Below are 15141 nucleotides of genomic sequence, written 5' to 3' on the forward strand. Positions count from 1 at the left end.
TTTGAAAGAGGGGGACTTTTGAATTTTTTTGAAAAGAAACGTACTGTTTCATCATCTTCTTCACTAGAAGAAGGAACAAAAACCTACTGCCCAAAAACCACCATTAACGACCTCACGACCACCACAAAACCATCACCAAACACCCACCACCTACGTCCGCAACCAACAGCCCCCCCTCCATCACCCGAACAACGCCCAGCTCCTCCGAACGACCACCATCGTCGTCACCGTCTCCAGCCATGGACGACCACCTCGCCTCCTTCTAGCTCCAACAAACCTGTCCGTCAGCTCCCCACCACGTCCGGCGACCATAACCCAAAACCAACCACTCTCTCACGTCCGAACTCCCCCATTACCAAGCATACCACTCCATTTCCAGCTTCCCTATCGTCGACCACGACCCTCCTCCTCCCAAACACCACCCCGTCACCCTCCTCAACGCCTAACAAACCCTACTGTAAAACCAACAAAAAAAAGGGACAAAACGAGTTCCCTCCATCCCTTCCGACACCCTCACGGACCAACTCCTCCATCGCCCATAACCACCACTGTCCAAACGAACGCCGGAAAACACGACAAGTCAGTCCCACCCCCCGTCGCAGCCCCAGTCCCGTCGACCTCAACCAAAAACCCAGCAACACCCATCGACCACCCGTCAAGTAGCAGCCATCGCTGCTGCGTCGTCCAACCACCCCCTTCGTCAACTGCCCAAACGACCCCTCCAACTGCGGCTTCACGTACACAGGTGTCGCGCCGGAAAAATATAGCAGCAACCAAACAATCCCTGGTCGTTGACAGTTGTGGGTCCGAGCTTTCTGTTCGTCGAGGTCCGGCACGTCGAGGTCCGGTACGTCGAGGTGTTTGTCCGAGGTTTCGTCGTTGTTCCTCGTCCAGTGAGGTCCGGCTTGAGTTCCGTCGGAATCGAGTTTGTCGTTCTGAGTTTGTCGAGGTGCAAAGGTCAGTAAACCTCGATGTATTAGATAAATAAACTTTAAGTTGAATGTTTGAGATGCAATATAAAAATTGGTATGGAAATTTTCTGCCTATGTTTCATTGTCTGCATTTTGGTTCATTTTCATGTTATGTTATTCTTGTTTATTTGATGTCGTTTAATTAAGTTGGACTAGTCGTTCTATGACACAAGTTTGACGTTAATCTGTTCATCCTTTCCTTTGGTTAGGTCATTCGAAAAAAATAGTATTAGTGCATGCTGTTACTACCACCGAAACACTCATTCACCAAACTCCTTTTATTAAACTTCTAACAAGTCATGGGATTTTAGTTGTAAAGAGGCCGTAAGTTTAGTATTGTTAAAGACATAAAAATGGCATCCTTTTTTTTTAAAAAATAATAATAATAATAATAATAAAGAATAAAATGAGGCGAGCCTCGCCGAATAAAAGGGACAAATTGCGGGGCCCTCACAAAATATATGTATTAAATACTTAGATTCTGGGATGGGCCGTTTAACAAATTTCACGGCCCTCCCCAAAAATAATAATGCGTTGGTTACTTTAGGCGCGTCTTAATAATGTATCTCCCTAAACTCGGGTGCACATTTATGTGACCCAAATCCAAATCTCAACGAAATCGAAATATGTCTCTAATCACGGGTGCATTGATTGTGACGTGGTTTGAGATGCATTTCCATGACGTTGCAAATTCCTTTAAATAAATAGAATGAGACGAGCCTCGACAAACAAAAATGCAAATTGCGGGGCCCTCAGTAAGTACTTGTTTAAAATTACTTAGAATTCAGGAGGGTCGTTTAGCGAATTTCACGGCCTCCGCAAAATAATAACACGATAGTCTCTTTAGGTGCGTGTTTAATAATCTACTTTCTTAAACTTGGGTGCGCATTTCATGCGACCCAAATCCAAATCCCAAAACGTCAAATAAAATATGTTCCGGATTGTGGGCGCATTTCATGTGACGCAGTCCAAAGACATATGTTTTAAGCGACATTCACATTCTTGCAAAAACAATAATAATAAAGCGGTTAAAAGATAAAATTTGCACATAAGTTCATATTGTATTTAAAATCAGATAATCAAGCCAAATATAACAGTTGAGCGACCGTGCTAGAACCACGGAACTCGGGAATGCCTAACACCTTCTCCCGGGTTAACAGAATTCCTTATCTAGATTTCTGGTACGCAGACTGTAATATAGAGTCATTCATTTCCTCGATTCGGGATTAAAATTGGTGACTTGGGACACCCTAAATCTCCCAAGTGGCGACTCTGAAATAAATAAACGAATCCCGTTTCGATTGTCCTTTAATTGGAAAAAACTCTCCCTGCGCCCCTCGGGTGCGGAAAAAGGAGGTGTGACAGCAGGCTGTGTATATTTTGTGTGCAGAAAAGGAATGCAAGACTATTTCAAGCCAAGTTGAGGAACTGTGAGATACTTAGTAAATTAATTGTACAAGAAGTGCATTGTCGAAGCAACAGGAAAATAGAAAAAATACTGAATAGATTGGACTACTATCCAAAGTAATAGTTAGAATAAGAGAAAATAGTAGAAAGAGTGTATAGGGAGGAAGGGAAGTATAGTAAACTTTGCAAGGGTTCTGTCTTGATTGTAAATATTTTTTCCCTAGTATATATAAAAGTTTAATTACCAAAAAAAAGTATATATTTTGTTAAATGAAAGATTTTCTTAAAGAATAATTGGCTTATAGTATTATGTTGGAATATAATCCCGTTGGAAAATGTACGCTTGACAGTGTAGGTCACACAAAAAAAAAACCGACAAAAAACGAAAAAAAAATTGCAAAAACCTACAAAACCTATAAAAATCAAAAGGATGAAACTAATTGGCTTAATTTAATTCCAAAATTTTAAAAATCAACTTAATTACTTTAGTTTCCTGTTTAAAAAAATCGACTTAAACCTAACCATAAACACCTCTAATCACTAAAATCAAAATTTCTATATCCGAAAAGGTATTACCAAAACTTACCAACTTGAAGAATATATAAATATCCTTTTTGTCTGTCTTTTCTTGGACATCCATAGTTCATCACAGAGATGCACGTCCCCACATCAACATATAATGTACCAGACCGTATTCTATCAGTACCCTCGCACTGTTATCCACGTCAGCATAAGTACCCGGAACCGTATTCGTACTGTACCCTCGTGTACGGGTCTCCACGTGGAGAGCTCACATGCAGCAATCTCATATGGGTCGGGTCTACCCATATTCGAACCCGTACTCCTTCCTCGACTCCCTCGCTTCAATAATTTTTTCACCCGCGAGAAAATAAAAAATAAAAAATAAACAACAAACCAAAAATCAAAGCTAAATGATTCATTTTTTTTTTCCTTAGAATATCTCTCTAACTAGGCGAGCATTTCAACAGTTTATTAAGTAAAAATTGAGAACAGATTTTCCGGCCGGCGAAGATGGCCGGCGGTCAGAGAAGTTACACGGCGAATCCGGAGGATTACAAGCTTCTAGAAGAAGTTGGATACGGAGCAAGTGCAACTGTGTACAGAGCGATCTATGCACCTTTGAATGAAGTTGTGGCAGTCAAGTGCTTGGATCTCGATCGTTGCAATAGCAATCTGGTAGGTCCATTATCCACTGAGTTTCAAAGCTGGAAATAGCGATTTTTATTGTTATTAAACTAGAATGTGGAATTGAGTTTGAATATGATTTGATTCCTAGGTTGATGTAGTTCTTTATAGCAGGTATAAATACAACTGAACCCGCTGTTTTGGCTCGGATCATGTATCAGTTGAGTTTTGAACTAGAAACAGTCGATTTTGTGGTTTTTTAAAACGTAGGTGTGTAGCTGTTTTTATGTTGTTTGAATGTGACTTGACTTGATTTGACTCTAAGGTAGATTTAGTTCTTTATATTAGGTACAAGTTGCCTTTGGCTCGAGAATGTATGCATATGTTAAGTGAAGAATGGTAGAGAGGAAGGTCATGATTGCAAAGTTGGAAAAGTTAGATTTTGTGGTTGTTAAAATAAAGTAGGTATCTTTATGTTGTTTATTAAGAGTGTGGAATTGAGTTTGAATGTGACTTGACTTGATTTGACTTTGAGGTGGATGTAGTTCTTTACAGCTAGTACAAGTACAACTAAACTCACCATTTTTGGCTTGGATCATGTATGCATATCTGTAAAAGGAATTTTTGTCTTTAAGGAAGGTCCATTATCAACTCAGTTTCGAAGCTGGAAACAATGGATTTTGTGGTTATTTAAAAAAAGAGTTAATAGGTGTATTTATATTGTTTAAAGAACGTGGAATTGAGTTAAATGTGATTTGACTCCTAGGTGGATGTAGTTCTTTTACAGCAAGCACAAGTACAAGTACAACTGAACCCACTTTTTTTTTTTGTTTTTTTTGGCTCAAATCATGTATTATGTTCGGAAAAGGAATTTTTGTTTTTATGGCCCGTCCATTATCAAATAAGTTTCAAAGCTGTAAAATCACAAATTTTACGGTTATTAAAAATTTTGAAAAAAGTAATAGGTGTATTATGCTGTTTTAAGAATGTGGAAGTGTTCCCTTATAAAAGAAGAAGCAAGAGTTGTATGAAGCTTTGTTCTTTTTCATTTAGGGGAGGTGAGGACTAGAAATTTTCACAGTTGAATTGTGGTTTTTTCTTAGCTTTGGCTAAAAAATGGAGTCAACTTTGTAGTGTGTACTCCTTGTAGTTTGCAAGCGACTGATGTAACAAGCTTCATTTCCTAATAGCTCCAAGTGACAACTGTGAGCTTAAACATGAGTTTTTTGTCGGCGGTAGTTCTCGTATTAACTTGGTATGCTGGCGTAGATATGCTCTCGAAATAGTATGCATATATAAGATCCGTTATGGCCACATGTGTGGGACAAAGTTTGATTTGGTCAGAATAGCTTATAAAATATAGCTAATTTAATTAGCTCAATATCTGAAGTGGCTGGAGCTGCTAACATTTGCAGGTTTGGATGTTCTCTATTCTTCCTTTTGGATTGTATTAGCATTTGGAAGATTCAGGTTTACTAGGCCTATCTGAGTATCATTAATCTTAGTCTCCAATATTCTCTTCGAGGGCATGCCGGAAAGACCAGATAATAATCATCAATGCATAATTGTAACCTGTTATGTTATAACAACTCAGTTTTTTTCCCAGGTAAAGATGTCTTAGGCAAAATAAGCTCTTTGGGATTACCACTTTTTTTGTCTTTTGGGCGGGAATCTTCAAGCACTAGGCTCTAGAGAAGTTAACTATAGAATGGTGTCAGCAATAAAGAATTCCTTGCTATAACCAGCCTTAGACAAGTGTCAGAGAAGGTACTGCAAAATGTAACTATGCTCTTCTATGCTAGGTTTTTCCAAGTGCCGACACAAGACTTGATATGCTTTATTTTGCTGGTGACAGTAGTTCATGACAGAATCTTGAAATTAATAAACTGGTATCTCTGGATAATACCTGCGGCTGCATAACCTCCAACTTTTTCATATATTTTAAAGTTTCCAACATGCTAAATCCATTTACATCTTCAGTTCACAAGATTATAACATGAATGCTTGAACCTCTTTATGATCAATTGCTAGTATTGTGAAGTATTGGTTCTATCTACTCTCCTTTGATTTTTCATATTTTGGACTCTTATTTAAACTCAGTTATTTAACTACAGTTGAACGTCCTCCCTATCACACTTCAAGCTATTGCTTGGTACGAAAGTGCAAAAAAGGGTATGCCCTTGTTACACTTGGGATAACAGCTTCTTACAAAATTCCAATTGGTGGTATCATCGTTTATATGTATGCATTGACAGATAATTACCAGACCCATGATTTCTCTTTTCCTTTTTGTGGTTTTGGTTGGGGAGGGTTGGTTTTGTGCAGGAGTAGTTATCCGTTTATGCAAAATATTGGAGTTGTTGGTTACTGTACCTAGTTAGACAATGCTTTCAAATCTCTATCCTAAAGGCAGAATTTTGAAACTAACTCCATCTGGGATAATCAACTCCCCCCCCCCCCCCTTTTTTTTTTACAATTTATCATCTTAAAGTTAAAAGAAGCTTGCCACTTGCAACTTCTACTTACTACTGCAGATGACAAATTTTAACGAGACTGGTTTGATTTATTCTTTCATAGAGAGATTTCCTGTCGATCTTGTTAAGAAATAGGTAGCTTGATATATGTGGTATTTGATTTAGAACTTTTGCATTCCATGTCATAATAAGCAGCCTCATTTGTGCCTTCCAACACCCCCCCCCCCCCCGCATTATGCTTTTCCTTGTCTTTTGGTTCCTTATTGCACGTGCTTTTTAAATTTGCATTTGCTGACTATTTAATTGAACAAAGTACTACTTTTTGTAAAAACACCATTTTGCCTTTTAGAGGAGTAAACACTGCGACACTGCAAAGGAAGACTTATATTTGTTAGAGTCCTACAGTCCTGCTTCTATATGTTTTTTTAAGACAAATTGTACTTTTCACAGGATGATATTCGCAAGGAAGCTCAAATAATGAGTTTAATCGGCCATCCAAATCTAATAAAGGCATTCTGTTCATTCGTTGTTGATCACTATCTTTGGGTGGTAATGCCCTTCATGGCTGAGGGTTCTTGTCTACACCTCATGAAGATAGCATATCCTGATGGATTTGAAGAAGCTGTTATTGGTTCTATCTTGAAAGAAACTCTTAAGGCTTTGGAATACCTACATCTACATGGACACATTCATCGAGATGTTAAGGTTTTTTAAACTAAAGTTCCCTCCTGATGTTGATTCTTCCACTGGTGATATTTGTGTTTTTTTGGGGGTGATATTTGGTGTTATTTCAGGCAGGGAATATATTGTTGGACACTAATGGGGTAGTAAAGCTCGCCGACTTTGGGGTTTCTGCATGCATGTTTGACAGGGGTGATAGGCAGCATTCTAGGAATACCTTTACAGGAACTCCATGCTGGTGAGTATATAAGCATCTTACTACCCGATTCTCCATCCGTCGTCTTTGTTTCTTTGAATGTTTTTTGTTTTTCTCAAAGTGTTTCAACTGATTTTGTAGGATGGCACCTGAAGTTTTGCAGCCTGGAACTGGATATGATTACAAGTGAGTTTACTTGTCACTGTATAAAATTTTTGTTGCTGAGCAAGCTCCGCACAAGTTTGTATACCTGGTTAAGATGTGATATTGAACTTTGATTAAAATATTTCATTTTATTCTTGACTGAGCAGAACATTGCATGGATATTTCTACTAAAATATTTACTTATACATGGTAACAAAGAATAATTACCAGGACTAATTTACTTTTTGAGAGGCATGATTTGTTTATCGTCCTTCTACAGAGCTGACATTTGGTCACTTGGAATAACTGCCTTAGAGTTGGCTCATGGTCATGCACCATTTTCAAAGTACCCTCCAATGAAGGTATATATTCATTAACCAAGAGTGTTAAAGAATAATACTAGCTATATGCTTGCGTATACATTACATGAAATTATTGGCCTTGGTTCTCCTGTGATAGGTTCTGCTCATGACCATAAATAGTGCTCCTCCTGGACTTGATTATGACCGTGATAAAAAATTCTCGAAGGTAATTTTTTTAGTTTGAACTGGTTGATTTTGACGCTGGATATATTTGGATGATCTTGCTCTAAAGGTGTGATGGTTCAACGTTTATGTTCTTTTCATGTATGAAATCCAAACTTTTTGTTTTTTTAATAGTCATTCAAGGAAATGGTTGCAATGTGCTTGGTGAAAGATCAAACTAAAAGGCCAACTGCTGAAAAGTTGTTGAGACATTCTTTTTTCAAAAATGTGAAGCCTCCAGAGATTTCTATTAAAAAACTGTTTGCCGGCTTACCACCACTGTGGAATCGAGAAAAAGCCCTCCAGGTATCTCATAATAGTTCTGTTGAAAGATTTTTCCTGTTTAGCATCATTTAATTTTTCCTTGATGAATATACTGCAGCTTAAAGATGCTGCACAACTAGCTATGAAGAAAATGCCTTCATCCGAGGAGGAAGCAATATCACAGGTTTGAGGCAATTGTTTATTGATGACATTTTTGTTGTGTAATACTGTGCTCAACTTCCCCAAAAAGGGGAGATCTGCTACTTCGCTTCTCGCTTTGCAAAACTCTGTTTAAGCTTTCCTTTAATACTTTGCTGCCTTTTACGGGTAGACCATCCTCAGTTTCCTGCGTTTATGCTATGCTTGCTTTTAGCCAAAAAGCCGAGAAAGGTAATCTTCAGTTTCCTGCATTTATTTGTTCTCCAAAGCGCCTATGCTATACTTTTTCCATATGCTCTTGGCTGAATTGGTTGCATACGTGCATTCTGCCTAGGCTTAGGGCAATTCTTGACTTGAAAGCAAAGAAATTTTCCTTTTTGGGGTGGTTTGCTTGAGCCTATTAGTAAATTTAGCTTAAAATTTCTTAATATTCTCTACCAGTAGCACCTAAGATTGAATATAAACAGGATGGTTGACTCCTTTGATATTGTTCTGATCTAATATCTTGTACTCTCTTTCCAGAGTGAATACAAACGAGGTGTTAGTGCATGGAACTTTGATCTGGAAGATTTAAAGTTTCAAGCTTCAATGGTATGTACATGAGAAGACATCTATAAAGTGATATAGATAATTTCAACTTGTTCTTATTTTTTTCCTGAACCCAAGTAAGACAGAATTCTCTTTCACTGTGGCAGGTGCAAGATGATGACGAAATACCGGAGTTTAGGGAAGAAGATGAAAGCATGAAATCTTATATGAACTACAAGGTCCTTACAATTATAAACAGCTTTTGAGTTATATTTTTACCTTTTGCTTATCAAAAAAGGTTTTGAGTTATATTTCAAGTTACCATTTGCATTAGATAATAATACATGCTATTATTATACAGGAGAATTTGGTTTCTGCAATCAATGATCGGAAACCTTCCTTAAAACAAGATACTATTTCCAGGTACACACGACACTATTTCTTTTCAGTGACTGTAGAAAATAACCATTTTATCCACTCCAAGTTACATAGTTAGGCGAGGATGCAGGGACAAAGAAGTACGAGACAGTTAACTTGTAATTTACAAAGCGTAGAAGAAATGCCAAGTTAGTTTTTGACGTTTTTCTAGTGTTAATTAGCAATGAGGAAACCTGGCCGTGGATTGAACTTCAAGTATTAATCAGCTTGAGTTCTTTAAGCTTAATAAAATGAAGCCATAAATGATGTGTGTATTCATCCAAAGTTTGTTATAGGGGTTTATATCTTCGAATGCCGCCAATAGTTATTTTTCTCACAGGTAGCATGACAATCTCTGTCTCCAGGAGAAAATGTAAAAAAAGATTTTGTTATTAACATCAAAGTATGATAGATTGGGTATCATGTGAGAAACTATACCATTCTCTTTATGTATCATAAGTATTATCATCTCGATCAAATTTTATTGATTTTTCCCTCAATACTTTCTATATTCCAGTGAGCAAGAAGGTGTTGGTGAAGTGACATTAGCTGAATGCCAGAGAAAGAATGATTTGGAATGTAATAAACTGGATTCTGACCATCAGGAGAAAGGTCGACTAAAGAAAAATTCATCAAAAACAGAGCTTCCACCCCTTACCTCAGACAAAGATGCAGTACAGGCCAAGAGTAGAAGTCAAACACCAAAAACTCATCAAAGTGTGAGTGGACCGCTTATGCCAGGTGTTATCCTAAGTCATTCGGCATCAGAAAGAGCTCACAACTTTGAAAGGTCTTACAGAATTTATTGTTTTGTTTTATCTGCTTTTCCTGTGTTGCACCAAACAATTTGAAACCTGATGATTCAGTAACAATATAGCCATTTCCTTCAGTTCATTAATCAGCTGTTATGTCGACAGAAATTGATCAAAATTTCCTTGTGCGTGAAGCTTTTGGAACCATATGCTTGAAATTGGTCTCTTTATATCTTTGTGGCTGGTTATCCATTTCTTTTTCAGATCATTATTTATTTTGAACAATTAGAATTCCAACAGACAAATAATTGTCATTGTCATGTTTAGCGCTTTAGTAACTTCTTATCGAGGCTGACCTTGAGACTAGGGATTAATTCAATATGGTGTTATTTGTTGTGTTTACCAGCTGATTTGTGCACAGCGAAGTATGGTAAAATTGTTAATTTGTTGGCCCAATGGTATTATATGTTTTTTATTTGTTTTATTGCTACATGTTATCTAAATACAAACTTTGCCGCATGTAACTTATGTTCCTGTTGTAGAATCAAGATTGAAAACCAACAAGCGGAAAAAGCTCATCAAGTACGAAGAGCGCCCAGCTTTAGTGGCCCTTTAACGCTTCCAAACCGAGCTTCAGCAAATAGTAAATCAGCTCCAATTAACTCATCCGGGGGTATTAACACATTCCCGCAAGTTCTTTAACTAAAATTGTTTTGACTATGTTTTATAGGAATAGTCATGCTGAAGCTGGATTTTGCTTTACGCTAATAGTAATTGTTCTCTCTCCAGGATTAAAAGATTCTTTAGATGACAAATCAGTGACAAACTTGGTTCAAATAAAAGGGAGGTTTTCTGTAACCTCAGAAAATGTAGATCTTGTTAAGGTACATCATTTCTTTTAAAATCTCTCCCTTTTTGGTGACAATTGTCTTACCTATATATGTATGCTAATATATTGCTTTATGTACCTTTCGTTGACATTTTTCTCAAGTAAGCTGTTCAGTGTTGCCTTATGTTTCAGCATAAGACAACATATGTCCTGTACTATCTTTGACATAAGATTCATGTGATACCCAGGGGTCACAATTGAGGAAGGCTGCTAGTGTTGGAGACTGGATATTGGATTCCAAACTGATGGTTCGTGAATTGGTCCCTTCTTTGGTGCCACAATTAAATGATTTGAAAACTAAAAAAACCTCCTTGCCCCACATTAAAACTCTGCTTCTTAGACAAGCTAAAACGAAAATGAAGAAGAAAAAGAATTAATGGATCTAATGGTAGGATATTGCTCATCAATTTTCAGCCTCCCGGTCAACTACCGAAGGAGCTTGGCCATGATAATGTTCCTGCCTCAGTTCTGATGCCTCACCTACAAAATCTTTTTCAACAGACATCAATACAACAGGTAATGTTTCAAGTTTATGATAGGAACATAAGATTACTACTTCATGCACCATCTATTTTTCTTCTTGTTCTAATCTCTCCCTATTGAAAAGAGAACCACTCCTTATTTCTCCTGTTTTTCTATTACTAGGATCTAATTATGAATCTGTTGAGTAGCTTGCAACAATCTGAGGCAGGAGACGGTGAGTAAACATCTAATGATATGTCTAATCTTATTACGTAGAGAACACGTGTTCTAATGGTAACATGGTTTCTGGATTATTTTGAATTTCTTGGTTTCTCTCAGCTTCACAACATGGAAAGTTGTCTTCTCCACAGCATATTCCAGAGAATAATGGAAGTGTAAGTACACTGTTTTTGCATTTACAATATGATTTTTATTCTAGAAAACATATTCCTTTTAAAAACGAAATACTGAAATTAATTTCTTTTAAGTTCATTGTGCTTATGTTCACGGTTTTCCTTCTCATGTGCGTGTACAGCTACACTATCCGCTAGTTAGTTTTCTAGCTAAAAACTTTGTTTTCTCATTTAATGAACTAGAGATGCCTTATCTCATACTTTTGAACTGTACTCCAGCGATTATACCTGTCAATGGTAACACTGAGCTCCTAAATAGTTTGGAGGAATTTCCTTGTACCCACGATCTTTACAATTTAATGCTATGAACCACCTGATAATTGGTCATGGGCAACTTTCGCGCTATTCCCCCCCCCCCTCATTTTGTTAGTGTTCTTTTATCTATTTCTTTCTCAGCTTTACCCTTTAAAAATCTTTTATTAAATTCCTGGTGCTGAATCCATTTGCATCTGCTGTTATTAGTAACACACAGAGAAGATGTTTTATTAGTAATGGCAATGCATTACAATATATAGTCTCATGTATCATTTGACAGGTGGATGTTCCATTATTGAAACTTCTCTGGGCTGACCAATACCTATCAGCAGATGTTTTGATTTTACCTTTTACCTGATTTTCATTTTAGCTTTTGCTGCATAGAAACCAGAGAAATAACTGATTTGTTAGGTAATTGCAGCTGATAATATTGTATCAAACCTCAATCTCAATGCTTTGAAATATTCATTTTTTTCAAGTACTTCTGAAGTATTCATCTTGTGTAGCTCTATATGTATTACTTGGTATACATCCTAAATATTCCAGTCATCATTGCTGTCACATTCATATTCATCAAGACTCTAAAGTTCCAGCTGGTTTGCAGGTTGAAGCAACTGTTTCTGAGAGGGAGCGCATGTTGCTAGTCAAAGTATCTGAGCTTCAAGCTAGGTGAGCTAAGCTGTGGACTCACATCAACTTTGTCGTCATGCTTCTCTTTTATGCAGACTCTTTTCTTAAACTGATGTTATCGCAATTGCGCAGGATGATTAACCTGACGGATGAATTAACAACAGAAAGACTAAAATACATGCAGGTGAGTGACCTAATTGGTTTTCGTTTATGCAATAGGTCATGTAACTGTTTAGTGGATCGAAAAATAGAAATAAAATATAAGATATAGACTATGACTTAAGTTCTTTCAGGGGTTAGGACCAGCAGGTGCTTCCCCCCTCCCCCCCCCCCCACGCGCACACACCCACACCCACACCCACACACGCACACACACACCCAAAAGAAAAAAGAAAAAAGTGAAGTCTGCACGGGGGACGGATAGAGGCTTCTTTCTCGTTATATTATTAACAATGATTTTCTACTGTTGCTAGTTGCAACAGCGGCTAAATGCCATGTCAAGTCGGGAGGAAGATTGGGACAGGAGAGAATTGGACTCTTGATGCCAAAAGATCTTCACGATTGTGTAAAGATGTGTATATTCAGGTTTCTGTCTGATGTTGCGACAGCCACAGTTTCAAATTCTTTAATCCAAGTTGAATTACCAACTCAGACACATTCATTAAGACTTGCAGATTGAGTTATAGGAAGGAGCAGAGTTTACTATTCACATGGCGGGAAAAAATGGTCGCCATTGTTGAATAGAAGCTCATGGAGTAATCCAGCTCCAAGTGATGAATAAACAGAATCATCAGTTTGTAGAGAATTTGTTCATTTATTGGGTGAGCGCGAGCTGAATACAGGCTTCTTGTGCAGATCCACGTCTCCAGTCCCAGAGGTATTATCTTTCTTATGCCGGAAAAACAACCTCCTTAGTCAAACAGGATCTGTTCTATAGGCTCGTACCACTATATCCTTTTTATGCCGTTAAAATAAAATTTTGGCCAATTTATTTTAGATCCTGGATTTATCTTGTAATCTGAATATACATTAAGTTGTAATTTTGTTCATATATACCTAATGAGACCAGGACATGCTTAAGTAATCCTATTAAAGTCGTTCGTGGGAGGATTCATCCATATTTTTTGACCTTGTATTCTATATTCTACTACTATTAAGCTTACTTTGGAGAATAATGTACGTCTAAACAATATTTGTCATTCATGGTGTTGATACCTAATTTTTCCCTATATATTTTTAATATGCAAAATACCTTCAAAATAGCATATATAAGCATGTCCAAGTGTTTTATTATTTTTCCCATAATTTTAAAGGTTTTTAAATTGATTTATTTTCCTTTTTTTATCCATAAAATTTCCAATAATTATTTTCAAAATTATTATTTTGATAATTCATCTATTGGATTTTTATATTTATGCCAAAATATGGCTAAATTAATTTTTACATACTTTTACAATTTCATTTAGTATTTTTAAAGTTAAATTGCACATAATTGCAATATTAACCCTTTTACAGCTTGTTTGGATGGTTGTTACGCATCGTTTCTAATGTTTCGTGTCGTACTATATTGTATTGTACTGTATCATTTGATAAAAATAATGTTTGGATAGATTGTGTCGTTTCACATCGTTTCATGGTATCGCACACCGGCAATATGAAAAATAAACATGTAATATTATAAAGAAAAATTATGATACAGCATAAAATTACTACATAAAAAAGTAGGGTAAATGATAAAATAAAATTATTTAATAATAATAATGGGTGAGATTGAGAGAAAAAGACAAGGTAACGATGTGACCACACCAAATCGGTCGTTATATAAAGTGGCACATTTCGTCGTTATGTAATGACGGATTTCACGATACGATACAATAAAATTTAAGTAACAATCAAAACAAACATCGTATTTAAAGTAACAAGATGATACAATACAATGAGTAACAACCATCCAAACAAGCTGTTAAGGTTTAATTATGTTTTATACACATAAAATTGGGTCCTGTATTTTTAAATTATTATTTATGCGTTATAAATCATTTTAGTATTTTAAATTAATTTTCAGAAACCAGTTACTATTTTATATAAATTAAAAAGCGAAAATGGCTATTTAAATTTTAGCAAAATTGGCTTTCAAATCTAACCCAAATAAAAATCCAATTCCCCGGCCCAATTTCTAATTAAACCTGACCCTAACCCTTTTAAAACCTACCCAAACCCGGATCCCCACCTATCCCATTTAATCTGGGCCGTTGATCATTCAGATCAACGACTACCATTCCACCTGCCTAAAATAAACTCAAATGACCCCCTTAACCTAATTCATTTTCCACCAACCCGCCGCCCTTGAATCCCTTTCCTCTCCAATTCTCTCTGCAACCCCACTCAAACACTAGCCGCCGCCGCCCAAACTAACCCTAATCCCCTTCGATTCTCACCCAATCCATAGGCTCTTATGGCTGTTTGAGACGTGTACCGGTCTCTTATGTCTCCTGGTTGCCTGTTTTCGTGATTTCATGGAAAGATCTTAAAGAGATCTAGTCCAGTCTTTGCTCAACTTCTATCTATGTTCTTTTCCCGGCCATCCATGGCCGTTCGAGTCAGATCCATGGCTTTTCCGGCTAGATCGGTAACTTTTCAAAGTCTTTCTCATTTTTCTGGGTTCTCCGAAACCCTAACTTTAAAGGCTTTCCGATTTTCTTTCAGATCTGTCTTAGATCTGTGTATGTTATGAACCTCTTAAGTGTTTTCCTTAAAGGTTTTTCGATTTTTCAAAGCGAATCTTCGTCTTCAACGATTAGGGTTTTCTTAACCTCTTTTAAAAGATCT

At 36.9% G+C, this 15141-nt stretch overlaps 1 protein-coding gene across 6 annotated transcripts; it reads left to right on the top strand.

Annotated features, from left to right (window-relative positions):
- Positions 1-3277: 3277 nt before the first annotated feature.
- LOC104226222 (serine/threonine-protein kinase BLUS1-like) lies at positions 3278-13419 on the top strand. 6 transcript variants are annotated; one of them, XM_009778154.2, is made up of 22 exons: positions 3279-3575; positions 6449-6703; positions 6793-6917; positions 7017-7061; positions 7300-7381; positions 7479-7547; positions 7679-7849; positions 7926-7991; positions 8489-8557; positions 8662-8733; positions 8856-8917; positions 9429-9701; positions 10206-10336; positions 10453-10547; positions 10741-10800; positions 10967-11068; positions 11198-11249; positions 11354-11409; positions 12287-12351; positions 12445-12496; positions 12786-12897; positions 12987-13419. In XM_009778154.2, exons 1-21 carry the CDS (start codon positions 3411-3413, stop codon positions 12852-12854), a joined length of 2136 nt encoding a protein of 711 aa, XP_009776456.1. In that variant the 5' UTR covers positions 3279-3410; the 3' UTR covers positions 12855-12897; positions 12987-13419. The 6 variants fall into 6 exon arrangements, with proteins under 6 accessions (XP_009776458.1, XP_009776456.1, XP_009776457.1 ...); XM_009778155.2 differs by having other exon boundaries at positions 13168-13419; XM_009778157.2 differs by adding an exon at positions 5639-5696 and having other exon boundaries at positions 3533-3575; positions 12786-13419.
- The last annotated feature ends 1722 nt before the right edge of the window (positions 13420-15141 follow it).

This window comes from Nicotiana sylvestris, chromosome 12 (genome assembly GCF_000393655.2).
Source record: "Nicotiana sylvestris chromosome 12, ASM39365v2, whole genome shotgun sequence".
NCBI classification, from domain to species: Eukaryota; Viridiplantae; Streptophyta; class Magnoliopsida; order Solanales; family Solanaceae; genus Nicotiana; species Nicotiana sylvestris.